Source organism: Nipponia nippon, unplaced genomic scaffold (genome assembly GCF_047370975.1).
Source record: "Nipponia nippon isolate SJK-2023a ecotype South Korea unplaced genomic scaffold, ASM4737097v1 scaffold_33, whole genome shotgun sequence".
In the NCBI taxonomy this organism is placed as follows: Eukaryota; Metazoa; Chordata; class Aves; order Pelecaniformes; family Threskiornithidae; genus Nipponia; species Nipponia nippon.
In genome coordinates, this window is record NW_028262351.1 from 5,738,982 (window position 1) to 5,766,365 (window position 27,384).

The 27,384-nt window shown below is 41.1% G+C and overlaps 1 protein-coding gene across 2 annotated transcripts in view; it reads left to right on the plus strand.

The window, feature by feature from the left end:
• Positions 1 to 26,822, plus strand: part of LOC104020628 (excitatory amino acid transporter 1) — a 93,244-nt gene extending 66,422 nt beyond the window's left edge. For both annotated transcript variants that reach the window (XM_087770754.1, XM_087770755.1), the window contains 5 exons: positions 9,513 to 9,808; positions 18,380 to 18,613; positions 20,176 to 20,370; positions 21,830 to 21,964; positions 23,424 to 26,822. In XM_087770754.1, the coding sequence (XP_087626880.1) occupies positions 9,513 to 9,808; positions 18,380 to 18,613; positions 20,176 to 20,370; positions 21,830 to 21,964; positions 23,424 to 23,628 (1,065 nt within the window). In that variant the 3' untranslated portion in view covers positions 23,629 to 26,822. The remainder of the gene's footprint in view (positions 1 to 9,512; positions 9,809 to 18,379; positions 18,614 to 20,175; positions 20,371 to 21,829; positions 21,965 to 23,423) is intronic.
• Positions 26,823 to 27,384: the final 562 nt, after the last annotated feature.

The following is a 27,384-nucleotide window of genomic DNA, read 5'->3' on the forward strand; positions in this document are numbered from 1 at the left end:
AACTTTCCAGCTGAGTTACATCTTGCAGAAGAATTGAAAAGAAACAGTAACATTTTCTTTAGTTACATAAACAGAGACCAACAAAAAGCAGTGACTTTCTAGATTAAAGATTTGGTAAAGATTAAAGATAAACTAGTCCCAGGTGCAAAACCAACAAATGCTATGCCTCTGTTTTCAGTAAGGACAGTGATGCAGAAGAGCAGTACAGAAATACAAAAGTATCTAAACTATAAACTATATATCTAAACTAGAAACAAAATTAAATGAATTTAATGTAATAAAGTCAGAGAATGACATAATTTTTATTTCAAAATTATAAAAGAATTAGGGCATAAAGTTACAGATCTAGCAGCAAGTATTTTTAATAAATCTGTCAAGTTGGGAGGTTATTATCTGTAACTGGTGAAAGCAAACATAACGCCTTTCAAATTGCCATTTCAAAAAGATTTGGGAATTGATTTAAGCAGTTAATAACCCATTAGTCTGATCTTGGTTGTACCGAAGGATACACGTACCTTGAAGTAAAGACTAAAGACTTAGTAATAAATGAAAAATATATGAAAAAAAAGGTAAAGAACGGCTTGGGTTTCTGAAACAGATTGTACCAGAATAATCTTCCATCTTTCTTCCACAAGATTGCTCATTTTCTTCTTTTCTTTTTTTTTTTTGGTGCCACAGAAGTGCAATGGCTCTAATCTCTTTAGACTTCTGTAAAACAGTTTTTAATACAAGGGAAGTGAAATAGTTGAGCAGGGGATAAGATTATTGTGAGAATTGTAAAATTTGTGGAGATAGCAATGGAAGTTGCTGAAGGACTGGGCATATCTCAATTGATATGACTTTGCCACAGGATGCACACAATGAAATTTACAGATGACAAGAAAGTCAAAGCACTTTGTATCGAGATATCTAACAAACACCAAAGAAGGTAGTATGTCCCTGGCACACTGTAACACTATAAAGTCACAAGAACAAAGTGAATTGGCTCTTGCAGACATTGGCATGTTCAGTTATCTCCTGGTAGCTTTTCATCACATGTGAAATAAACATTTAGAAATTAACTGCAATTTCTGCTTTGAGATGGGAAGTCATCATCAGAAAGAAAAAAAAAAAATTAAAACCCCTCTAATTCAGCTCTAGGATATGTTAGGTGACATAACTCCAAGAGAGGAAATAAAACAAGAGGAATGTGACTGTCTGGAATACTGGGTATATTCTGATCATTACATTCAAGGACGATTAATGTAAAATAAGCACAATGAAGAGAGGAGTTGCTGTTCAAAAGAACACAGTGTATAAAGCAAAAAGAAGCTTGCTTTAGAAACTATTCAGATACAAAAAAAAAAGTGGGAACAGAGCTGTATAAGATAACAAAAAATGTTTATACAAGAAGAAATGGAAAACACTATGACTGAATTTAAAGTGGGAATTAGTAAGGTTTTTAACCTTCATTACTTAAAAGGTGAGGTCCCGGAAAAATCTTCATTTAGGAGTTGTGGGAACAAACTACCTCATCAGTTTTAAGATACGGCTTGAAAAAATCATTCAATAAGGTATCCTACAACTACAGGAAACTCAACTCGGTGACTAGCAGTCCTAAATCTATGTTCTTAATTAAAGATGTCCTGCAGATTCTGTTTACATTAAGTATATTGTATTTCTCATGTGCTTTACAGCTTAAAGGGATCTCCTAAAAATGGTTCAAAAACCAGGAAATGTTTAATGAAAGTTTTTTCTGACTTTCATCAGCAGATATGCTTACTGAAACACCAGGATTTTAAATCTGTCATACTGATACTATTACCTTTTGAATCAAGTACAAAACCCTAGATTTTTAGGCATAAGTTATTTTGTTGAACCAGATTTGTTACACTAAAAACATTTTACAGGAGAAACAAGTATGTGTAAGATTCATAGGTATCCAGATGACTTTGTACATCTGACTCCATAACTTTCTTTTCAAAAGTTTACATCAAGTTTTTCATATGTTTCTCAGAAGATTTAAGAAGGATGATCCATCTGGCACTAATCTGGTTCTATAACACCATGTTTGCTGACCCAAACACAAAACACACTACTACTCATAGTAGTCCACACTCAAAGGCGTAATACTGATCCACAGATTTGCATACCTGGAAACCATCACTGGCATATACACTCCACATTCAAATCACAGCAAATTCTGAACCTGTTATTTCTCCATCAGTAGCAAGCACCTCCCAAAGCAGCTCCACTAACACACAGGACCAACTATCATTTCAAAGCTTTTTAACCTCAAAAGATCAACTGTTACTCAAATTTGTAACACTAACATGTGGAAAATTGTACTTTCCTTTGCGTTATTCATTTTAGTGAAGCAAAATTAGTTTTCTGGACATGGAATTGCTCTCCTGCAAAATGAAATGGAAGTGCTGTGTGGAGAGGGGTAACCAAGGTGGGGAGGGCTTCTAGATGGTGTTAGGAAAGCTTTTATAAGATTACTGCTGGGAGAAGAAGAGTCAGGAAGGAAGACTGGGACCTTAGGACACATTTAGGAAGGATCTTCCTAAATTTTCTGCTGCTTCTCATTTATTCTTCTGGTCCTTTGGATTGCCTTTCCTGTTCTTTTTTCCCAGCAAGTCTGTGAGACAAACAAAGCTGCCTCCTCTTGCTTCTTCTTCCTCTTCTTTGCACATTTTCTTCCCCAGAAACAGAAAGAATGGTGGAACAAAATGCCCTTTCCCCTCCAAAACAGCCCCCCTCATTGTAGATCCCAGAAGCCAGGAGGAGCCCCTGTAGGAGAGAAAGTGTATTGGGTTGACCTTGGCTAGCTGTCAGGTGCCCACCAAGCTGCTCTATCACTTCCCCTCCTCAACTGGACAGGGGGAGAGAAAATATGACGAAAGACTCGTGAGTCGAGATAAGGACAGAGAGATCACTCAGCAATTACCATTGCAGGCAAAATAGACTCAACTTGGGGAAATTAGTTTAATTTATTGCCAATTAACAATGGAGTAGGATAATGAGAAATAAGAACAAAATTAAAAACATCTTCCCCCCACCCCTCCCTTCTTCCTGGGCTCAACTTCACTCCTGAATTCTCTACCTCCTCCCCTCCCGAGCAGCGCAGGGGGATGGGGAATGGGGGTTGTGGTCAGTTCATTATGCGCTGTCTCTGCAGCTCCTTCCTCCTCATGCTCTTCCCCTTCTGCAGCGTGGGGTCCCACCCATGGGAGACAATCCTTCACGAACTTCTCCAATGTGGGCCCTTCCCACGGGCTGCAGTTCTTCACGAACTGCTCCAGCATGGGTTCTTTCCATGGGGTGCAGTCCTTCAGGAACAGACTGCTCCAGCGTGGGTCCCCCGCGGAGCCACAGGTCCTGCCAGAAAACCTGCTCCAGCGTGGGCTCTCCATGGGGTCACAGCTTCCTTCAGGGCACATCCACTTGCTCAGGCGTGGGGTCCTCCATGGGCTGCAGGGTGGACATTTGCTCCACCATGATCTTCACCACAGGCTGCAGGGGAATCTCTGCTCTGGAACCTGGAGCACTTCCTCCCCCTCCTTCTTCACTGACCTCGGTGTCTGCAGAGTTGTTTCTCTCACATATTCTCACTCCTCTCTTCTGGCTGCTCTTGTGCAGCGGGGTTTTTTCCCCCTTCTTAAATATGTTATCACAGAGGCGCTACCACCATCACTGATTGGCTCAGCCTTGGCCAGCGGCGAGTCCATCTTGGAGCCGGCTGGCACTGGCTCTATCGGACATGGGGGAAGCTTCTGGCATCTTCTCACAGAAGCCACCCCTGTAGCTCCTCTGCTACCATGGGAAAGCTAAGGAAATCCTTACATGCAAACCTTTCAGCTGTGAATCAGAAAAAACATTTCAGGTCTAGCTGGTGGCATTCAGCCCCATGCCCCAGGAAAGTCTAGGGGGACAAAGAGCCACCTCTGCCTAGCAGATCAAGTTAAAAAGAATAATCTGGAAAATGTTGAGCTTTAGCTTCACTCTGTTCTCCACTAGTTACTCTCCCTGTGAAAGATCAAAGTCCTGTTGGCACCCTTTCTCTATCAGGACCTCCTCCAATTAAATCAGTGGCAGATAGGGATCACTGGAAATAGCAGATTGTTAATTCAAACAGCATTCTTTTTGGTGCTGGTTATTTCCATATGACATATGTTGCTACCTTCACTATGCACTGATTGTTTGGGGGCTTTTGTGATTTTTATCAGTAACAGGAGAATCTGAAAAGACTGACTGCTGATAAATATTCCACACTTACCTAAAACTAGATTACTTTGTTCAAAATCTTCTCTATACTCCTATATTGACCCACAATTTGGGGATATCTAAATAAATCCTTGGATTTATCTTTCAACTCTAACCATTATTTCTTCATTTCTCTTTCTTTGCTAAATTCAAAGATGCTATCTATCATGCAGCTAAGCAGTTGTATGCAGCCTGCTTGTTAGGCAGATACTGCTTGTTCTTTCTGCTGTGCTCTGGGGATATATCAAAAGCCAAAAGAAACACAAATGAACTTGGGACATCAAGAGAAGCAGAATCAGTCTAACAATTTGGGAAGGGTCATTCTGTTGTGAATAGGTGGAATTTGAGGCCAGAATAATAAAAGTGCAAACAACTAATTCACTATATTATGCAAGAAAGTAAATATATTGTCTATTTCATAATGAGATAATTAAAATTCCTTTTGAAGTTGTTCATTAGCACTGTCTTGTAACAAAGTTCAGAAATGCCATTATTTTTATATTTTACTTGCAGATAAGGTTGTTAATAGAAAGCTATTAGTATTAATATATATCAAATAATATTTACCTTGTTCCTAATTTCTTTTCTATACATGAACTTAAGAAAAACTTTATGAGTATTTTGCATCTAAAATCTTACCAGGCAAAAATACCTCTGCCTGGAGACAAAACGCACCAAACATCCTCAGAAATGACAGGACTTCAGTGATGTTGTCTAGCCCATCACAGAATATCAGTGTCGGTGTCTGGACTTCTAGTAAAACATAACCAGCTCTTCTGAGACCCCTAAGCCTACAATGTGTTATATGACCAGTTTTTCTTTGTCTAATTTCTTCCATTAGTGAATGTTGCAAAAGAACAAGGATCTGCAGAATCACAGTGTGATATTAGAATGTCAGTTTGAGCTAAATGAACAGCTGGTAGCTCTGATTCCTACCAAGATACAGCAGGGATCTGCCTGAAAGTAGGGGTCTCATAAAAGCTCACAAAATTATCTCTATCACCAGTTTCTCTGCAAAGTAGTAGAATCACAGAATTATAGAATGCTTTGGGATGGAAGGGAATTTTAAAGGTCATCTAGTCCAACCCCCCTGCAATGGGCAGGGACATCTACAACTAGATCAGGTTGCTCAGAGCCCCATCCAGCCTGGCCTTGAATGTTTCCAAGGATGGGGCATCTACCACCTCTCTGGGCAACCTGTTCCAGTGTTTCACCACCCTCATCGTAAAAAATTTCTTCCTTATATCTAGCCTGAATCTACTCTCTTTTAGTTTAAAACCATTACCCCTTGTCCTGTCACATCAGGCCTTGCTAAAAAGACTATCCCCATCTTTCTTATAAGCCCCCTTAAAGTACTGAAAGGCCGCAATAAGGTCTCCCCGCAGCCTTCTCTTCTCCAGGCTGAACAACCCCAGCTCTTTCAGCCTTTCCTCATAGGAGAGGTGTTCCATCCCTCTGATCATTTTTGTGGCCCTCCTCTGGACCCTCTCCAACAGGTCTATGTCCTTCCTGTGCTGAGGACCCCAGAGCTGGATGCAGTACTCCAGGTGGGGTCTCACCAGAGCAGAGGAGAGGGGCAGAATCACCTCCCTCGACCTGCTGGCCACACTTCTTTTGATGCAGCCCAGGATACAGTTGGCCTTCTGGGCTGTGAGCGCACGTTGCCGGCTCATGTCCAGTTTTTCCTCCACCAGTACCCCCAAGTCCTTCTCCTCAGGGCTGCTCTCAATCCCTTCATCCCTCAGCCTGTACTGATACCAGGGATTGCCCCAACCCAGGTGCAGGACCTTGCACTTGGCCTTGTTGAACCTCATGAGGTTCACACAGGCCCATTTCTCCAGCTTGTCCAGGTCCCTCTGGATGGCATCCCTGTCCCTCAGGCGTGTCGACTGCACCGCTCAGCTTGGTGTCATCTGCAAACTTGCTGAGGGTGCACTCGATCTCTCTGTCTATGTCATCGATGAAGATATTAAACAGCACTGGCCCCAGTACGGACCCCTGAGGGACACCACTCGTCACTGATCTCCATCTGGACATCGAGCCATTGACCACTACCCTCTGGATGCGACCATCCAGCCAGTTTGCTATCCACCAAACAGTCCGCCCATCAAATCCATATCCTTCCAATTTAGAGAGAAGGATATTGTGGGGGACTGTGTCAAAGGCCTTACAGAAGTCCAGATAGATGACACCCGTAGCTCTTCCCTTGTCCACTGATGCAGTCACTCCATCATAGAAGGCCACTAGGTTGGTCAGGCAGTAATAGTCAACTCTGCTATTATCTCATCTATTTCAAAACCTTTGACATTTCCTGTCCTCTTGAAGGTGCTCTTTCATCCTGTCACTTCCTATAAACAGTTGGCTTTTTTACCATTCCACACACAGAACATTTGTTTTGTGGTGGTCAAGCAATCTTGTATTTTGCCTTACGTGTCACCTGAAAAAGCACTAACAAGAATAAACCTCAACCTACACTTTTTCTTTGGTAGATATCTCCTTTGCATTTCCCATATTTGGTTTTCCTTAATTTCTTTTGCTTCACCAGGAACCTTCTCATGACTTTTGATAGACAACTTTGAGCATAAGAAGAGAGACACATCCACAAAGTTATCCTTAACCTCATTTAGCAATAATGAAAGAAAGACTAGCTCAAATGACTGTCTCAGAGCAAATAAAGTTGCTCTGATTCCTGTTGCTCAGATTGCCATTTTGAATCTCACTCTAAATAAACTGTTTCTGGAAAGGGTTCTACAAAGACTAGTCTCCTTAGGCTAAAGCTAACATTTCTGAATACTTAAGTCTGACCAACAGGATGAGTCAACAGATAAGATCTACATCTCTGTGTACCAGTCTAGTAGCTGAAACAAAAACAGACTTTGCTAAGTGAGGTCCTAAAATCCATATTATATCCCTAAAGAGACTTAACTGATAAAGGATTAAAGGCATCCTCCTGCTGGGACAGAATTCCAGAATCAGCACAAAAAAGAATGAATATGCTTATTATAACCTAAAATGATTTTTAACTGGGTTTTTAAAGGTAAGAAACTTCTTGTGATTGTGCTTTCTCCCCTGTAGCTGCCCAACTTTTTCTCAGTCCCTTCTTGTAATTTTTGAGCCCAATGGCCAATTCCAACCTAATTTGACAGAGGAGGGAGGGGGAGGACAAGTCTCAGAGAAATCAAAATTGTGCTGTCACTGAAAGAAAAGCAATTTATGACTTAGCTCTTAACCTGTTCCAACAGGCAGCAGACATTCAGCCAGGCAGCACACATCTAACACTGTCTAATAGCTGTATCGTGTTGCTTTTGACCTAGTCAAATAGGTAGGACCTGAGGGTAATGGAGAAGAATCAGGACAAAGACAGTTATGATGTGTCTAGGGAAAGTAGGAAATGAATAGGAAATGCAGTAGAAAATTAGGCTTTAATTCCAGTCCTCATTAAGCAGCTTCCTTTTTTATGTTTGTCTAATCTGCATGCCCACAAGTCCAGCATAATTACACCCTTCAGATATTTGCATTAAGGATTTTTTACCTAACTTTTTTTCCTACTTTAAAACAGTAATAAAAATATACATATAACACAATTATCATACCCACACACATTTTTTAAAAAAAAACTGTTTGATGTACAGTGTTAGGCAGTATTTTAACACTCCTGTCACGACTGAAATAAAATTCCTTCAGTGGTAACTTCTAGATAATTTCCACTCTAATACCTCTCTGTCACTTAAAGAGGCAATCCCATCCCTCCTTCCCTGGCTGTATAGTCCCTGTCTCAGTGTTTTGCCCTCTCTGGCATTCATCTGATTCCTGAGTGAGCTGATTCACCTCCATAGCCTTTACCAAAAAATGGCTACTTTTTTGCTTGACAAGTTTTCTGCAAATTTAAAGAGTAGGATTGACTCATGGAGAGATCAAACTAGAACTGACACAAAGGATAAATTATCACAGGTTGGATGGGAGGGGGTGAGGAAGTGGAACTGTGCTTTTTCGTGTCAGCCAACTGTTGGAACAGCTCAGCTGTCTACTCTAACCACAGCCCAAGTCTTAAAACTTTTTAGCAAATTTCATTTAAAACTCAAGAATATCTAACCTCCATGGAGATTTGTTCTGCTACATCTTATTCAGACATTTTCCATAAATCTCCTCTAAGCAAGTTTTACTTGAAGTTCTGAAAGGCTTGAAGCCTTCAGGGGATACAGCAACTATGTGGAATGCATCAAAACTATTCAGGTGTGGAAAATAACAGAAAATTAGGTCAGTGTTGCTAGATGCTGATATTCAGGTTTCCCATCTTAGTCATAAGTACTCCATTTCGCTCAAATACTTTAAGAGTGTGCAACAGTTTCCAAATATTACTAATAATACTACAGCTCCTGGACTTAATATTTGCGGTTTTTTGTTGGCAGGCTCAAAGGAATAAAAATCCAAAATTGGTGAACAACCTTGACACCAGCATCCCATTGCTTTAATATGGTATTTAGCATCCTGAGATACATTAGAAACATTTTACTAGTGATATTTAGTATTCTTTGCTCAAAAGAATTTAATCAGGACATGACTGCAGGGCTTTTTGAGCCCAGAGAGAAATATTCAGGATACATATTTCTCTTTGGTAAAGTATTAGGTGGTGAAAGACTGGTTTTCAAAGTAGACATTTAGGAGCATATTGAGATTTCGAAATTGATTTGCCCTTTCCATAATGGAACTATTTAAGGTTCTTAATTAAGAAAAGTGGTGATTTGTTACTGCAAAGCAGACAAAACTAATGGCTTTTCCATAGCAAAGGAAAAAAGAACTATGTTATATTTCAGTTACTTTCACTCTAACTTTTTCCAATTCAAAAAGATGAAAAAGTAAGGAAACTCCAAAGCACATGAAAATATTTCAACTAGCCAAAAAAGGCCTATTTATTTAACAGTTGGGAAAAAGTTGTTGGGAAAAATAACAATTTATAAAAATGCAAACTAAGAATCAATAGTTTTGTCACAAAACTCATGAGCATGACAAATCCGCGTCTTTGATTTTGACATATTTATGAGAATACAACTTCTGGAAGCTAAAGGTGAAACTTTAGCTCTTGAAGTTAATAAGGATTTTTGTTGCTTTCAGGAAAGCTAGGTTTTCATAACAGTACATTCTACCAACAAATATTACACAAAGAATTCAAATGTCCTACAATAGTAATTAATAATTTAATGTGTGATTTTTACCTGTTTGCTATAATTCACAGAATTCCTATATTTCTTTTCTTTTTGTCTTACCAGTTCAAAACTAACTATGAAAAGAGAATGTTTAAAGTAGATATTTCATCCAATGACACATCCACAGTGGCTTCCATATTAAGTAATGTGTCAGAAGCAATGGAAACCCTCACGCGAATGAAAGAGGAAATAGTTCCTGTTCCAGGTTCTGTAAATGGAGTGAATGCCCTTGGCTTGGTGGTTTTCTCAATAAGCTTTGGCCTGGTAATTGGAAGCATGAAGGAGCAAGGTCAGGCATTAAAAGACTTCTTTGATAGCCTAAATGAGGCTATCATGAGATTGGTAGCCCTAATAATGTGGTAAGTGCCTCTTTGATAAAATCCATATTAAGTTACTAACAATATTTTTTCATCACAGTCATGCACTGGATAGAAAGAGTCTGTGTGGCAGGAAGTCAGACAATCAGATCTTAACTACCTTGTAGCTTTTTTCATAAATGAACTCAAGAACTGTAATTCTGTATATCAATAATTTGCCCAAACATACCTATTCATTCAGTGTGTTTAGCTTTTGACACAAAAAAATCAGGGTATATGGCAGAATTTGCCAAGCTTATACAGAGCCATTCTATGTCTTCATAAAGACAGCGATCGCAACAGTATGCTATAAAAGTTTCCTTATAACCTACTCTGACTTCACTAAAGGAAAACAATAAACCTCTCCCATAATCTTATTTCTACATAGCAAGGCCTTGTTATCATTAGTTTCCAACACACCTGGTTCCTGCAGTTGTGTAGTGTATATGTATGTCCTTGCATTGTAGCTGCACTGCTTACAGACACACGTAATTTTGCCACTTTATTGTGTTCAACGGGTAAATAAAAACAATACCTTTTCCTTCAAACATTAGGTATGAAGTCTTTTCAACAATGATGATTCATTATTTGTCAGGTAGAAGGTTAATTATGAAAATTAATTATGTCTTGTTGCCTTCTTTACTACAGAAAACAAACAAACAAACAAACAAATCAAATCCAAAAGTGTAAAAAACTACCCAAGAGCACACATACGTATGTTGTAGTACTAGATACAAAACTAAAAATAAGTATATTTTTTCCAGTAAGTAAAATTCTATTCTGCCAGGAAACACCTATAAAAAGCAAAAATCTTTTCTCCTTCTTTATGAGCTCACATAAGATGATAAAGCAGTGGATGACAATTATTACTTCTGAGACATTTCTACATGGATTTGATGGCTGAAAATGCAATTGAGATATTGTCATGGTTTAACCCCAGCCAGCAACTAAGCACCACACAGCTGCTCGCTCACTCCCCTCCCCACAGTGGGATGGGGGAGAGAATCGGAAGAGTAAAAGTGAGAAAACTCATGGGCGGAGATAAGAACAGTTTAATAACTGAAGCGAAATAAAATAGTAGCAATAGTAGTAGTAGAAGTAATAATAATAATAAAAATAATAATAATAATTGTAATAAAAAGGAAAATAACAAAAAGAGAGAGAAATAAAACCCAAGAAAGACAACTGATGCAAATGAAGAACAATTGCTCACCACCAACTGACCAATGCCCAGTCTGTCCCCGAGCAGCGGCCCCCCCTGGCCAGCTTTCCCCTAGTTTATATACTGAGCATGACGTCATATGGTATGGAATATCCCTTCGGCCAGTTTGGGTCAGCTGTCCTGGTTGCGTCCCCTCCCAGCTTCTTGTGCACCTGGCAGAGCATGGGAACCTGAAAAGTCCTTGACTAGTGTAAGCACTACTTAGCAACAACTAAAACATCAGTGTGTTATCAACATTATTCTCATAATAAATCCAAAACACAGCACTATACCAGCTACTAGGAAGAAAATTAACTCTATCCCAGCTGAAACCAGGACAGTATCCACCCCTTATTCCATACCATCTATGTCATGCCCAGGTCCCACACTTTCCAATACATCCCAATTAATCACCACCACCTTTCCTGTCTTTTAATATATACACATATATCATTCCCTAAGTCTATGGGCCATCACTCTAAAATGTCTGTCGAGTTAATTTAGTCCATGACTTTGGGCTCTATCTGTCATAGTAGTCCTTCAAGGCAGGAGAGATGGTGTGTGGTGTTGGATTGTTGCATGCTGAAGCCAGTTCTGGTTCCATCACCTCTGCACTTGTCCAGTTCCATCATCGCTGCACTTTGCTCGGTTTTCATCAAAATTTATTCTTCATTAATCTGCATGATTTTTACTATAATACTGTTGATATGGCATATAGCAACCATAGAAGTGATGACATGCAGCATTATATAGCAATTAACATCATACAATTGAAATCATTGGGTATTCTCACCCAAAATCAAATCCCCTTGAGGTACACATCCGACTTCCCCATCCTCCCGCATCACCCACCAAGTGCATCCAGGTCCTTGAGCAAAAGCAATCCCAAGAATGGGTTTGCCTTTGCCTGAGGCAAGAGTAACCCAGACTGTCTTCCCCAGCGTATTTTTTATGTGCACTACAGGGACTTTATCCCCTTCTACAGTATGTAAAAGTTTTGACTGGGCAGGGCCAGCTCGATTGGCAGATCCCCTGGTGTTGACTAACCAGGTGGCCTTTGCGAAATGTGTATCCCAATGTTTGAATGTCCCACCACCAATTGCTCTCAGTGTAGTCTTTAACAGTCCATTGTATCGTTCCATTGTCCCGGAGGCTGGTGCATGATAAGGGATGTGATATACCCACTCAATGCCATGCTCTTTGGCCCAGGTGTCTATGAGGCTGTTTCGGAAATGAGTCCCACTGTCTGACTCAAGTCTTTCTGGGGTGCCATGTCACCATAGGACTTGCTTTTCAAGGCCCAGGATAGTGTTCCAGGCGGTGGCATGGGGCACAGGATATGTTTCCAGGCATCCGGTGGTTGCTTCCACCATTGTAAGCACATGGTGCTTGCCTTGGCGGGTTTGTGGGAGTGTGATATAATCAATCTGCCAGGCCTCCCCATATTGATATTTCAGCCATCGTCCTCCATACCAGAGAGGCTTGAACCACTTGGCAGCGCATGTCTCGCATTCATGGATAACCTGTGCAATAATGTCCATGGTCAAGTCCACCTCTCGATGACGAGCCCATCTATATGCTGTATCTCTTCCTTGGTGGCCTGAGGTGTCATGGGCCCACTGAGCTAGAAATAATTCACCCTTATGTTGCCAGTCCATATCCACCTGAGCCACTTCAATCTGAGCAGCCTGATCCACCTGCTGGTTGTTTTGATGTGGCCCGACTCTTGGGTACGTGAGCATCTACGTGACGTACTTTTACAACCAGGTTCTCTCCCTGGGCAGCAATATCTTGCCACAGTGTGGCAGCCCAGACGGGTTTGCCTCTGCGCTGCCAGTTGCTCTGCTTCCATTGCTGTAACCACCCCCACAGGGCATTTGCCACCATCCATGAGTCAGTATAGAGACAGAGCATTGGCCACTTTTCTCATTCAGCAATGTCTAAAGCCAGCTGGATGGCCTTCACTTCTGCAAATTGGCTCGATTCACCTTCTCCTTCAGCAGCTTCTGCTACTTGTCGTACAGGACTCCATACAGCATCACCTCCTCGTCTGGTGATATTCTGAAATCTTTGCCTTCTGGCCAGTCCATGGTCACTTCCAAGATTCCTGGACAAATGGGGTTTCCTATTCGAGCCCGTTGTGTGATCAGTGCGATCCACTTACTCCACGGAGCATCAGTTGCATGATGTGTACAGGGTACCCTCCCTTTGAACATCCAGCCCAGCACTGGCAGTCAGGGTGCCAGGAGGAGCTGTGCTTCAGTACCAACCACTTCCGAAGCAGCTCGAACCCCTTCATATGCTGCCTATATCTCTTCTTCGTTTGGAGTATAGCAGGCCTCCGATCCTCTGTATCCCCAACTCCAAAACCCTAGGGGTCGACCTCGAGTCTCCCCTGGTGCTTTCTGCCAGAGGATCCAGGTAGGGCCGTTCTCCCTGGCTGCGTTGTAGAGCACATTTTTTTACATCTTGTCCTGCCCAGACTGGCCCAAGGGCTACTGCATGAACTGTCTCCTGTTTAATTTGTTCAAAGGCTTCTCGTTGCTCAGGGCCCCATTTGAAATCATTCTTCTTCCGGGTCACTTGATAGAGAGGGCTTACGATCAGACTGTAATTTGGAATATGCATTCTCCAAAAACCCAAAAAGCCCAAGAAAGCTTGCGCTTCCTTTTTGCTGGTTGGTGGAGACATGGCTGTTATTTTCCTGATCACATCCATTGGGATCTGACGACATCCATCTTGCCATTTTATTCCTAAAAACTGGATCTCCTGTGCAGGTCCCTTGACCTTACTTTGTTTTATGGCAAAGCCAGCCTCCAGAAGGATTTGGACTATTTTCTTCCCTTTCTCAAAAGCCTCTTCTGCTGTGTTGCCCCACATGATGATGTCATCAATGTATTGCAGGTGTTCCGGAGCCCCACCCTGTTCCAATGCAGTCTGGTTCAGTCCATGGCAAATGGTAGGGCTGTGTTTCCACCCCTGGGGCAGTCGATTCCAGGTGTACTGGACGCCCCTCCAAGTGAAAGCAAACTCTGGCCTGCACTCTGCTGCCAAAGGGATTGAGAAAAACGCATTAGCGATATCTATTGTGGCATACCACTTGGCTGCCTTTGACTCCAGTTCATGTTGAAGGTCTATCATGTCCGGCATGGCAGCGCTCAGCGGCAGCGTGACTTCGTTCAGGCCGCGATAGTCTACTGTTAGTCTCCACTCTCCATTAGACTTTTGCACTGGCCATATGGGACTGTTAAAAGGCGAGTGAGTCTTGCTGATCACTCTTTGGCTCTTCAGTTGACGAATCAGCTTATGGATGGGAATCAGGGAATCTTGGTTGGTTGGTGCGATATTGCTGCCGGTGCACCGTTGTGGTAGCGATTGGTACCTGTTGTTCTTCGACCCTCAGCAATCCCACAATAGAAGGGTCCTTTGAGAGACCGGGAAGGGTAGACAGCTGTTTAATTTCCTCTGTCTCCAAGGCAGCTATACCAAAAGCCCACCGGTACCCTTTTGGGTCCTTGAAATACCCTCTCCTGAGGTAGTCTATGCCAAGGATGCACAGGGCCTCTGGGCCAGTCACAATGGGGTGCTTCTGCCACTCATTCACAGTTAGGCTCACTTCAGCCTCCAATACAGTCAGCTGTTGGGATCCCCCTATCACTCCAGAAATCCAGATGGGTTCTGCCCTTTATAGCTTGATGGCATGAGTACAGTACACTGTGCACTGGTGTCTACTAAAGCCTTATACTCCTGTGGGTCTGATGTGCCAGGCCATCGAATCCACACAGTCCAGTACACCTGGTTGTCCCTTTCCTCCACCTGGCTGGAGGCAGGGCCCCTCTAGTCCCGGTCATAGCATTCGTTACTCACTTCTTGTAAATGCGAGTCAGGAGTTCCTTCATTACAATCAGGAGTAAGATCAGCCCTTCTGCTCTGTCTGGGGAACTGCCCACTGGAAACTGGAGCAGCAATTTTCCTGGAAGAACCCCCTTTTGTAATTTTTTTCCTTGCAACTCACTTACCCGTGCCTCTAGGGTCGAGATAGGTTTTCCATCCCACTTCCTCATGTCCTCTCCGTGGTCATGCAAGTAAAACCACAGCGTGGCCTGTGGTGTGTACCCTCTATATCTTCTCTCTTGAGCAGAGGGACGCTTACTCCTAATGGCCGAGATACTGGTCCGTACAGGTGAGGAGTAGGACATATCCTCTTTGAGTTGCTGGACCAATTTCTCCACAGCCGAGACAGGAAGAGAGACTGTCTTCATATTGTTGGAGTTGTCCAGCCATTTCATCCACCGTTGGTCCTTCTTCATCTTTCCAGGTCATTACTGCCAATAAGTTGGCATGCGATGATGGTGCACTCCGTACAAACTTCCGCCACATGGGTCGTGTGCGCTGAACTTCATCTGGATCTTTGGATAACTGCTCGTTGTCCAGGTCACCATAAATCACCTCCAGCACAGCTAATTCCCTCAGGTACTGGATACCTCTCTCCATGGTGGTCCACTTGCCTGGGTGACATATAACATCTTCCTTGAAGGGATACCTTTCCTTCATGCCTGACAGGAGTCGCCTCCAGAGGCTGATGGCTTGTGCCCTTTTCCAATTGCTTTGTCAATGCCCCCTTCCCTAGAAAGGGATCCTAGCTGTTTCGCTTCCTTACCCTCTAATTCCAGGCTACTGGCCCCATTATCCCAGCATCGGAGCAGCCAGGTGATGATGTGCTCGCCAGTTGAAATCCTTTCACATATCTTGCAGATCACTCAGGGATAGAGACTGGGTGGTTACTGTCTCGTTTATGAGTTCTTCCTCTACCTCCGAGGAAGAGGAGGAACCCTCCCACCGAGATCTTCCTCGGGGGGAAGTGGGGAATTCTTCCTCTTCCTCCTCCTGTTCTCTTGATGGCCCTGTTTTTAGAGTAGTCTGCCTCCTTGCTGGCGGGGCAGTATGCTTCTTCCTCCGGCTCCCTCTTAGGAAAAGCTTCTTCATCCCTTACTAAATGAGCTGACTTTCGCTTCCAAGATTTCTTCTTCTGTATAGGGGCGACTGATACCAGCACAGGTTGGTTCTCTGGTTCAGCTGCAGTGCCTGTCGCAGGGGCTGGCATAGCCGCAGCGCCTGTCGTTTTGTCGTCAGATCCAGAGACCTTTCCCCTTGAGGGTTCTGAATAGTGTTGAACAGGGCTCGATAGGCATGGGCCAGGCCCCAGCACATTGCAGTGATTTGTGTCTCTCTGGAATCGCCAGGGTGACAGCATAATTTTTCCAAATATTTTATTAGTTTTTCAGGATTTTGCACTTGTTCAGGGGTGAAGTTCCAAAACATTGGAGGTGCCCACTGTCCTAGGCACTTGCCCATACTATCCCACGCACCCTGTCATTCATAACTATCCACTCTCGGGGCAGATCTCTGGGTGGTATTCTTAAATAGTTGTTTAACCCTAAACAAGACCTGAACCACATGCAGGAGACATAGCAATAGGAACATGCTGGTTTGAACATCCCAAGGATATTCAGAATTCTCAAGAGCTGTTGTAACTAGCCTGAAGGAGAAAGGGAAGGTGAAGGAGCAGGGGAAAGTGTCCCTCCTCTGTCTCCTCCATAGATTGGTTCTAGAAGAAGAGGTAAAAAGTGTAATTATTAATAGTTTCTGAGACATGGCTCCCAAAGTACAGGGATGACGGCAGTGCTGAGTACAATCTCATGACCGATAATTTTATCATGCCATAAGCCAGTGTTACACAGTACAGCAAAGCAATAACTTTAATCCAGCTCCCAGAGGTGATAAACAGCAACAATAAACTTGCATACGGCAAGTAAGATGTTACATAAAACAGCTCTGAGAACACGCACAACAACTCTGGGAGCAAATGAATCAACACTGTGACCAGCGGCTATTAAGCTAACATAATGAATGCTTATCACAAATTTGTTTTAACACGCTCTGGTCAGATCTGTCGCTATCTCAACCTTTTGAGCCCCATGTTGCATGCCAAGAAGGACTGTCGTGGTTTAACCCCAGCCAGCAACTAAGCACCACACAGCCACTCGCGCTCACTCTACACCCCCCCCCAGTGGGATGGGGGAGAGAATTGGAAGGGTAAAAGTGAGAACACGTGTGGGTTGAGATAAGAACAGATTAATAATTGAAACAAAATATTATAATAATATTAATAATAATAATAATAATATTGTAATGAAAAGGAAAATAACAAAGAGAGAAATAAAACCCAAGAAAGACAACTGATGCAAATGAAGAACAATTGCTCACCACCAACAGACAGATGCCCAGTCTGTCCCTGAGCAGCAGTCCCCCCGGCCAGCTTTCCCCTAGTTTATATACTGAGCATGACATCATATAGTATGGAATATTCCTTTGGCCAGTTTGGGTCAGCTGTCCTGGCTGTGCCCCTCCCAGCTTCTTGTGTATCTCCAGCCTTCTCAGTCGGTAGAGCATGAGAAGCTGAAAAGGCCTTGACTGTGTAAGCACTACTTGGCAACAACTAAAACATCAGTGTGTTATCAACATTATTCTCATCCTAAATCCAAAACACAGCACTATACCAGCTACTAGGAAGAAAATTAACTCTATCCCAGCCAAAACCAGGACAGATATGCTGGATAAATTTTGTTCTGTGGTAACTTAGTATAAAAAGACAAGGGGACATTTATGGAAATAAGGTTGTATCAAAAGTCCAGCTGCAGCAGGATTATGTTAGAGATTTATGCTCAGCATTAGCTCCTTCTTCATCTGTAGCTGTGCTTGCCGACAGGAAAAAGCATATTATACCACCTTTTTTGCTGTCCCACAATGCAGCTAACCTCTGTCATACAGATGTCTTCATGCTAAAGTATTTATCCAGTGCCCCACTGGATAAAATGGGGCATGGTCAGAAGCATCTTGAAATCAGCAGAAGTTAGCCTTCTGTGTGGGTTCCTTCCCCAACAACATGGGAAACAACACTGGAGAGACAATAGAACTGGGCACTTGGCATAGTCTCCAACTATATTGGTTGAGCCTCCGTTCATACAGACAGAATTATAACAGACTTGGCTAAACTAGCTTTTAAATGACATTTGAATTCCAAAGGGAGCTCATCTCCCTACATGTCTGAAAGGCATGCTATATGTCTTCTTGAAATCCTTACCAGATCCTGAATCCAACAGAGACTATCAGAAACATTCACTGCTGTGGTTTCATCCAGGTTAAACTGTTAAGAGTTAAAGAGTTAAACTCTTGGGCTGCTTCTGAATAATTACAGTCATCCTACCAGCAAAATCCTACATTCATGCATGCATATAAACACAAAAGATATGGATAGGGGGGTGGATTTCTACTTTGTTCAGTGCAATACTAATTTGATTTCTTATTTTCAGGTATGCTCCACTTGGAATCCTCTTCTTGATTGCTGGAAAAATTGTTGAGATGGAAGATATGGGTGTGATTGGTGGTCAGCTTGCCATGTATACTGTAACAGTTATCATCGGTTTGCTAATTCATGCTGTTATTGTCCTACCTCTTCTCTACTTCCTGATCACTCGTAAGAACCCTTGGGTATTTATTGGAGGCCTAATCCAGGCATTAGTCACAGCTTTGGGAACGTCTTCCAGGTATAATACAATATTTTAAGGCCATATTGTTTTTATAATATTACTGGTTTGAGAAACAATTTTGCCTAATGTAGTTGGTTAACTCCATATTCAAATATTCACTTGGGCACTTTATTTCAGTTCCGCTGCTCTCCAACAGAGATGATTATTATCATTATATTGACTTGAAGTCTATTCTCTATGAGAACCCTTGAACAGAGAAGAAATAGGTCTGTTTGGTGATGCAGACTGTATGGCTGGAACCCTTGTGACTTTGATTAGCTTTGGTGTTTGAGATTTGTAAGTAGTTTGTAATGGCTTGCTGATAAAGGATGCTGCTGGTAAGGGAAGTTTTACATTTGTGCATGGCAAAATGGAGCAGCAAACAGGAAGGTTCAGAGGAGATTCTGAGAGAGCTTGAGAGCCCTTCTTGGCAGGTGACATTCTGTGCTCAAAATCCTGATAGCCAGTGATGGATATCAGAAATGCAATAGAAATGCCATTTTTGCTCTTTGTTGATGAAATCATAGGGACTTCATATGAATAAAAAACCTGTTTGCGTCTATGATGAAAAGAAACATTATTGTAATCAAATATATATTTCTACACCATATGACCTTTCATAAAACACCTTCCATTTTAACAGATTTTAAAAGCATCTCCTAAAGACAGATGTTTTCAGTCAGCCATTCCATATAACTAAATTCAAGACCCTGGTGTTTGGGATTATTCTGAAGATCTGGATGAGACACTATTGGGACCATTAATGTAGAATCTGATTAAGTTTTGTCTCACTGAAAAAGCTCTTTAGGATTTTAAAAAATTATGCCAGTATATTAATGGGTAGAGAGGGACAATTACTAGTTTCACATTTGACATTTTAATGTCAATCTTTGCAAATTTGTGGAATGCCTAAAAGGGAATTTGATTAATAATGGTTTTAAAAGGAAGATAATATAACTAATGCCAATCAACATAGTTTAAGAGAAAATAAACTCGGGAGGGTGGGGAAGGCAGTGGTTGTGTGCTGCTTAGCTGCCTACTGGGGTTAACCCACAAGTGGTAAAATAATGCAATCATCGTCCATCAGAATGCCCTTTCCAGGGGAGCCAGCAAATAAAGATGCGAAAACATGCTGTTTACTGAAGGGTTGAATAGCTCAATTTGTATAAATTCAGGAAAACAGTGCTTAGGGGTGATTCAGTCATAACTCAATGTCATCAAAAACAGGAAGCAGTAATTTTTAAATAGATTCTTCTGCCTAGCATGCTAAAGTATAACAAAATCTGGTGACAAAATACTGAAGTTGGACACATTCGGACTAGGGACTACATAGAGAGTGACAGTAATTAACCTTGGACAGTAAATAACCTTGGAAAAACCTTCCAAGAGCATCAGGAGAACCATCATCATTAGAAGTGTTTAAATCCAGCCTTGGCATTTTTAAAAAAAAAATTCTGGTAGATCACATAAAAATTAAGACAATTAGAACAATCTATCTTGTCATCACAAAGCATGACATTCTTTTCATTCCGTCTTTGTAGAATTTATATCATGTATTACCTTCTTTCTTTTTGTTTCAGTTCTGCAACACTACCTGTTACATTTAAGTGTCTAGAAGAAATAAATGGAGTGGACAAACGAGTTACAAGATTTGTACTCCCAGTTGGTGCTACAATTAATATGGATGGAACTGCTTTATATGAGGCTTTGGCTGCAATTTTCATTGCACAGGTTAACAACTTTGATCTGAACTTTGGACAGATTATCACAATCAGGTACAGAAGCCATTATTACCTACATCTAATAAAAGCACCTTTGTGATGACTCCTTCTTGTCATTATATGTGGGATTAAACAAAAGCATCTAGAGCTAAAAATGAGAATTGCTACAGTAGCTGAATAACTGTAATGATTTACATCTGCACAGAAGAGGGCCCGCAGCACATATTCTCCACTAGGTAAACCTTTAAAAAAATGTAGCATGACACACCTATCACTGGACTTAGTAGAGTCAACAAGAATAGTTTTTAATGACTTTTAAATTTTCTTTCTTAAGAACTTGTTCAGCTTTTGGGAGCTGTAGACTTACAATCAGTACCAGATAGTTTCTAATGCATGTACAAAGCAGTTAGCATAAGAGCATCACAGTGGCATGGTACAGTGCTAATGCTAGGATAGGTAGTGTTTTCCTAGTCATGATGGTCTCAGGATACAAGTAGAGCAAGCTGTGTAAGGAGCAGTAATACCTTTTATTACACCAGCTGATAGAGTTGGAGAAGATAGGTATGTTTTCAAGCACACAAGCCTTCATGTTTGAAATAGAAGAGCAAACAACCTGCTAAGTACCACTCGATGATAACTGATCTGCATTAATTTATTATGTTACTCAAACAGTTTAAGAGAAAAGGGTGATGGGTACATGTGCAGAAGAAAGAAATGTCAGCAAAGGGAGAGGGGGACACTGTAGGACAAAGAGACAGGTATTTTATCACTCAGAAACACTGAAAGTTCAGATATGGTGAACTGGGAATGTAGAAGATTTTCAAGCAAAAGTGCTTCTCTCCATAAAAAACACCAGCTTAATGCAATATTCATCAACAGAAGGCAAAACTCTGTCTTCACACTCTGAGGCAATAGTTCCACATTCATTAGTACTAGAGCTGCTCCCTGCCAAATCACCTGACAAAACAAATTCTTCCTAAACTAGGTGCGAACAAGCATATTTCTATCAAGTTACTAGACTCTATGATTCAGGGTTTCTGGCAGCTTTCTGTTTTCTGATGGCTGAATGCCAACTGCTGGAGGAAAGATACTTCACCTAACATGAAGTTATAGTGAGATGGACAGAGAATAAAAGTTCTTGCATTAGATCTGCCAGGACAAAATTACCTCCTCAGCTTTTCTTTTAACATGTTTGAGTTTGTGGAGTGAGTTTGTTCAATGGGTGGGGGCATGTAGCTATGTTTTTGTCTGGCCCTTAGCATCTAGTAAGGGATTTAACACCTAACAAAATCACATTTCCAGGGTTCTGGATAAAGGTTTAGTGTAAACATTTTGGATTAAGGTCCACACTCCCCTGCATCTGTGTACCGTTCAGATTAGGGACTAGGCTCGTCTTTTTCTTTACTACTGAGCAAATGCTTTCTTGCTTCATATCTGGTTTTAATGTTTGCCAGATGATAAGGAGAGTTTAATACGGAAGTCACTTAATTGCTCTTGCCATCTCTTTGCACAGCATCACAGCTACAGCTGCCAGTATTGGGGCTGCAGGGATTCCTCAAGCTGGACTGGTCACCATGGTCATTGTGCTTACATCAGTAGGTTTGCCTACAGATGATATCACTCTTATCATTGCAGTGGACTGGTTCTTGTAAGTATTTTTATGGAGTCACTAAGGGCTTAGACCATATTTAGAAGTGCAATAGCCAGGGACATTTTGGCAACACTGTGATCAGTGGTGTACTTCTTTTGCTGTGGAAGGCAGTTGGAAAGAAGTGTTAAAAAGAATCACAATTTCTTGCGATTAATGTATTTTCTTAGAGCAGATGGTGAGAGGTGTTACTTAATGATGGTTTGTCTTGCATGCAAAAGGGTTACTTAGAAACCTGGATCCTTAGAGTACTAACAAAACTTTCAGACACACTGTAATTCAATCAGCAAAAAATTGCTTTAGTCTTCTATTTTTCATAGGCTGTCAATGAAAACCTTTCCATCAATTAGGCTCAGAGCTGGTTCAGACCCAACCCAGTTCATTGCAGCCCTGCTAACTATCTAATCCAGGAAAGGTTCATATATCTACCCCATGGACACAGAATTGAAAACGAGTTGTGTAACTCTCTTATCCAGCCACCACAATGTATTGCCCTTCAGTTTTTTCCATTCCTGTCTGTAAAAGACTAACTGACACCTGTAGGTATATGGGGAAATCCCTTAGGTCCAGGAACTAAATCAAAGGCAGACCATTTCCTCCAACCTCTATTTCATCTAACCTCTATTAGTTATAGTTTCCAGAGGCTTTTACCTTTCAGTCTTCTCAAGTGATCCCTGCAAGAAGTTGCCCATGTCATTATCAGAATGTAATGTCTTCGAATGATTATTGGAACAGGTTGCCCAGAGAGGTGGTAGGTGCCCCATCCTTGGAAACATTCAAGGACAGGCTGGATGGGGCTCTGAGCAACCTGATCTAGTTGTAGATGTCCCTGCCCATTACAGGGGAGGTTGGACTAGATGACCTTTAAAGGTCTCTTCCAACCCAAACCATTGTATGATTCTATGATTATCTAACCACATGCCCACAACCTTACGTAGGTGGATGCTTATCAAATAACAGTGCCAGTCACTCCTCGTCAAGTTGCCTCCTACATCTTCTGGGCAGAACCCTCTAAGATGGCTGAATCATTGTATTTTACTTTGAATCATTTTAGCAGAATTCCACCCTAAATTACTGACCGTAGTTTAGGGTCAGGAAGGAAATGACTCTAACAAGGTAGATTCTCATTGGCTCACATGTTCAGAGGATATAAACCCAAACCACCAAAGTATAGAAATGCCTCCAAGAAGCATCTGCCATATGCTCCCTTTGTCATCCTCATCACACAGCTGTTTCTTGCTGTGAAGCTGCCAAGAGTATTAACACATTCTGTGGCTCCAAATCCTAATATATTTGTTAATTTCTGTAGAAGGAATCATGGCATTAACAGGTCAGATAAATGAATACACATAAAATTGCTGAATCATCTAGTAGCTATTTAAAGGCCATTTTAACAGCTAGTCTGCATGCTTCCCTGAACAAGTGATCAAGTCAAGGCTAACTTACTATTTCTCCTTAGGGATCGTCTCCGTACCACTACCAATGTCTTGGGAGACTCCATTGGAGCAGGAATTGTTGAACATTTATCACGGCATGAGCTGAAAAACAGGGATGCTGAGATGGGTAATTCCGTGATAGAGGAGAATGAAATGAAGAAACCATACCAACTGATCTCACAAGAAAATGAGAGTGAGAAACCATTAGATAGTGAAACCAAGATGTAGGGTAAAGAAGACATGAGTCCAACACTACAAGTGTGGAAAACACACACTTTTTCCAGCCATTTATACCTTGAATTCACCAAGTTCACGTATTCCTTCTTTTCTCCCTTTATGCTAGCACTGGAAAGAATTAATGAAAATATATTCCAAATTTGCAGTGATCAAGGTATATGTTGGCTTCCCTCTTAAAAAAAAAAATTAACAGGCAACAACATCGGTCCTGCTAGACATGTACTAACTGAGGATAAATAAAGAGAGATTGTCAATTAAATAAAAAAAAAAATAAAATCAGTGTATATGCTACTCAGTCCTGTAAATGTGATCTTATTCTTTTTCTTTCTTTTTTTGTTGTTTTTTTTTTAATGAACTGGAAAGTAAAAACAGATAACAGAGCCTGAAAATGGTTTTATTTTTTAAATACCTGCTGCAAAATTCCTAACATCTATAAACATACAATCAGTACTTCTAACTTGATAACTGCATCCAGCTAAGTAAATTAACTGGGTTTTTGCTTTTTATCTGATTTTTTTTTTCTCTAGTGTTATATCCTTGTTCAAATACCAGCAGGACAATAAAAAGAAGGACATTAATTGAAAGGATAAAAGAGAATATGTGTAAATAAAGAAAAGATACCCACAATGAGCACTTTTATCAGCTCAGCTGAAATATTTCTGAGAAAGTGATTTTATCTGGACACAGTTTTTTGCATTAGCTTCACCTGATCTTGGCAAAAACTTAGCCTAGTCAGCTCCCACTGACTTGCAAACATTTACGTATGTATGTATGTACCTCCACTCTGTATTTGCCCCCTTAATTTCAACATCACAACCTAGTTGAACAATCTATGTGTGTTTTTGTAGGAGCAAGGCCCTAGGCTGTATTGACTCTGGACAGAAAATGTGTCTTCATGTCTCTGAAAAAAAAAGATAGCATGCTCTGGGTACGCCAATTATCTAAATAAGCAATAATAAGAATAGAAGGCAGTGCCAGCCCTCTGCAGAAAGTACAGAAGGGTGAGATGCTCAGATACTAAAGGGACTGGATTCTAAATCTGAATCCCTGAGACCAACAGGAGGTTTTCTGATTGGAAACCTTCCAAATGCTTGGTCATTCCACTGATAAACTATAAAGCTATTAGCTGGATTTATATTTTTCCATCTGGAGAAGAAGGTTTCCTATCTCAATGTGAAATTTCAAAATCCTTGTGTGTTTATCAATCAGCAGCATCTCAAAAAGAAAAAATAACCCTTTAGAAAGTAAAAGTAATGGATGCTTTTTTACTTTTTACTAGGAAAAATATATAAATTGCAAAATGGTAAATATTATAATAAATGTTGAAATTTTAATTAGAAAGGATTTTAAAGCGCAATATTGTATGTTTCTTTCAGGGGATAGATAAGGAAAGAATGAAAAAAGGGAGATAATGCACTTTTAATCCTGTGGCTTTTTTTGTTCATTTCAACATTATTCCCTGATGAAGCCCTTTTTTAGAAATATAAATTATGCATTTTTTCCTTTTTGCCTTGTGTTATTATAGAGGTTAAACTGGAAAGATTTATAATGCAGTTACAGTTGGGGGAATGGCAAAATATAAATCAAAAGGCACAATAGTGCTGAGTGATCTTTTTTATTTAAATGTTCATTTCTCTTCTTTCTCCCTCCCTCTGCCAAAGAATTCTGACAGAAATGAAGGATTCTCTTGCAATGTCCCAGTTGCCACTCAAAAAAATATGCAATATGTTGCTCTTGTCACTAAAAGAACATAAATCATAGAATCATAGAATCATCAAGGTTGGAAAAGACCCTTAAGATCATCGAGTCCAACCGTCAACCTGTCACTGCCAAGTCCATCTATACCATGTCTTCAAGCACCGTATCTATCCGTTCTTTAAACACCTCCAGGGATGGAGACTCAACCACTTCCCTGGGCAGCCTGTTCCAATGCTTGACCACCCTCTCGGAGAAGAAGTTTTTCCTAATATCTAACCTAAACCTCCCCTGGCACAGCTTGAGGCCGTTTCCTCTCATTCTATCACTCGTTACTAGGGAGAAGAGACCGACCCCCACCTCGCTACAACCTCCTTTCAGGTAGTTGTAGAGAGCAATAAGGTCTCCCCTCAGCCTCCTCCTCTCCAGGCTAAACAACCCCAGTTCCCTCAGCCACTCCTCATAAGACATGTGCTCTAGACCCTTCACCAGCTTCGTTGCCCTCCTCTGGACATACTCCAGCACCTCGATGTCCTTCTTGTAGTGAGGGGCCCAAAACTGAACACAGTACTCAAGGTGCGGCCTCACCAGTGCTGAATACAGGGGCACTATCACCTCCCTGGTCCTGCTGGCCACACTATTCTTGATACATGCCAGGATGCCATTGGCCCTCTTGGCTACCTGGGCACACTTCTGGCTCATGTTCAGGCGGCTGCCAACCAACACCCCCAGGTCCTTTTCTGCCAGGCAGCTCTCTAGCCACTCCTCCCCAAGCCTGTAGCATTGCATGGGGTTGTTGTGAGTGAAGTGCAGGACCTGGCACTTAGCCTTGTTGAAATATGGTGTACAAGTAACTGTAGTGAAAATGTCAGCATGCTGGTTGAAGGCAAACCTTTTTCCATGTTTAGAGCAATGAGGCAAGACTGTTTTATTTAGGACTGAAAACTCCCACCCGTTTTCTCCAGTTGAGTAACCCAGACAATACAAGCAGGAGCTCTCCAGTGAATTAAGTGAGCAGGATTTAATACAGAGTATTGAGCAGTCAAACCTACAAAGCTCTAACTGAATCTCTGACTGAAAGAAAACAAGTACGGGGTGGGGGTTTTTTGCTAACAGAATGCAAATCTAGGATACAGACAGATATTTTCTGATATGTAATTAGAGATATTTTTATATATATACTGTAGTCAGAATGTGTGTATAAATGTTAACTGTAGAATTTATGGCATAACTATTTAATTTTTGTTAAGATTTTGTTTGGAAATACATTGCAAAGACAATGTAAATGGCTGTCTTTCTATGACATCAGCTGAGAAAAATGAATTGTGTCACAAAGAATGGGATCTTTTTTTATACTAACTTTGTTTCTTATGGAAATCGGGTATTATAGAAAGATTCCCTTCCCCATCCCTCATTGGTATGCACCCAGAGTGGACTGAGAAACATTACTTTGTAGATGTATTTTCAATAAAAATAATAGTTTTACATTACTGCTTTTCTGTCATTTAGGATTTCTTTCAAAGGCTCTGTAACAGAAGCTTCACTCAAACTCAGAACAAACAGACTCATAATATGGGATTTCAGGAATTCCAGGCCATTTTATACAGCAGCGCTTTGATATAGCAGGGCTTCCTCACTTCAAATACCTGTTTACAGTTTCATGATCAAAAATAAATAAATAAGTGAAATTGCACAGACAAAAGAAGGCAAGGAAGGAGGGAGGGAGGACCATTAAAAATTAAAAGAACCAATGTTATTCCAACTTAAGCTCATTCAAATTCAAGTATAGAAATTCATACTGATATCAGCAAAATATTTAAAAATTAAACATTTATATTTTCATTGATTCAGCTAATGCAAAGCTGCCAGTTCATTATGGATGTGTAATTAGGTCCAAAACTCAGAAAAGTCATTGTGCCATGGGAAGCAACATACATCCATTGACTGGGGTATTAGAGTGTTGTAAGATTACAGTCATCCTAGACAATCCACTGTTTTTCTCACAGAAGTGGTTTGTGATGGTGTCGGGGTTCATTCAGCAACAACTTCAGC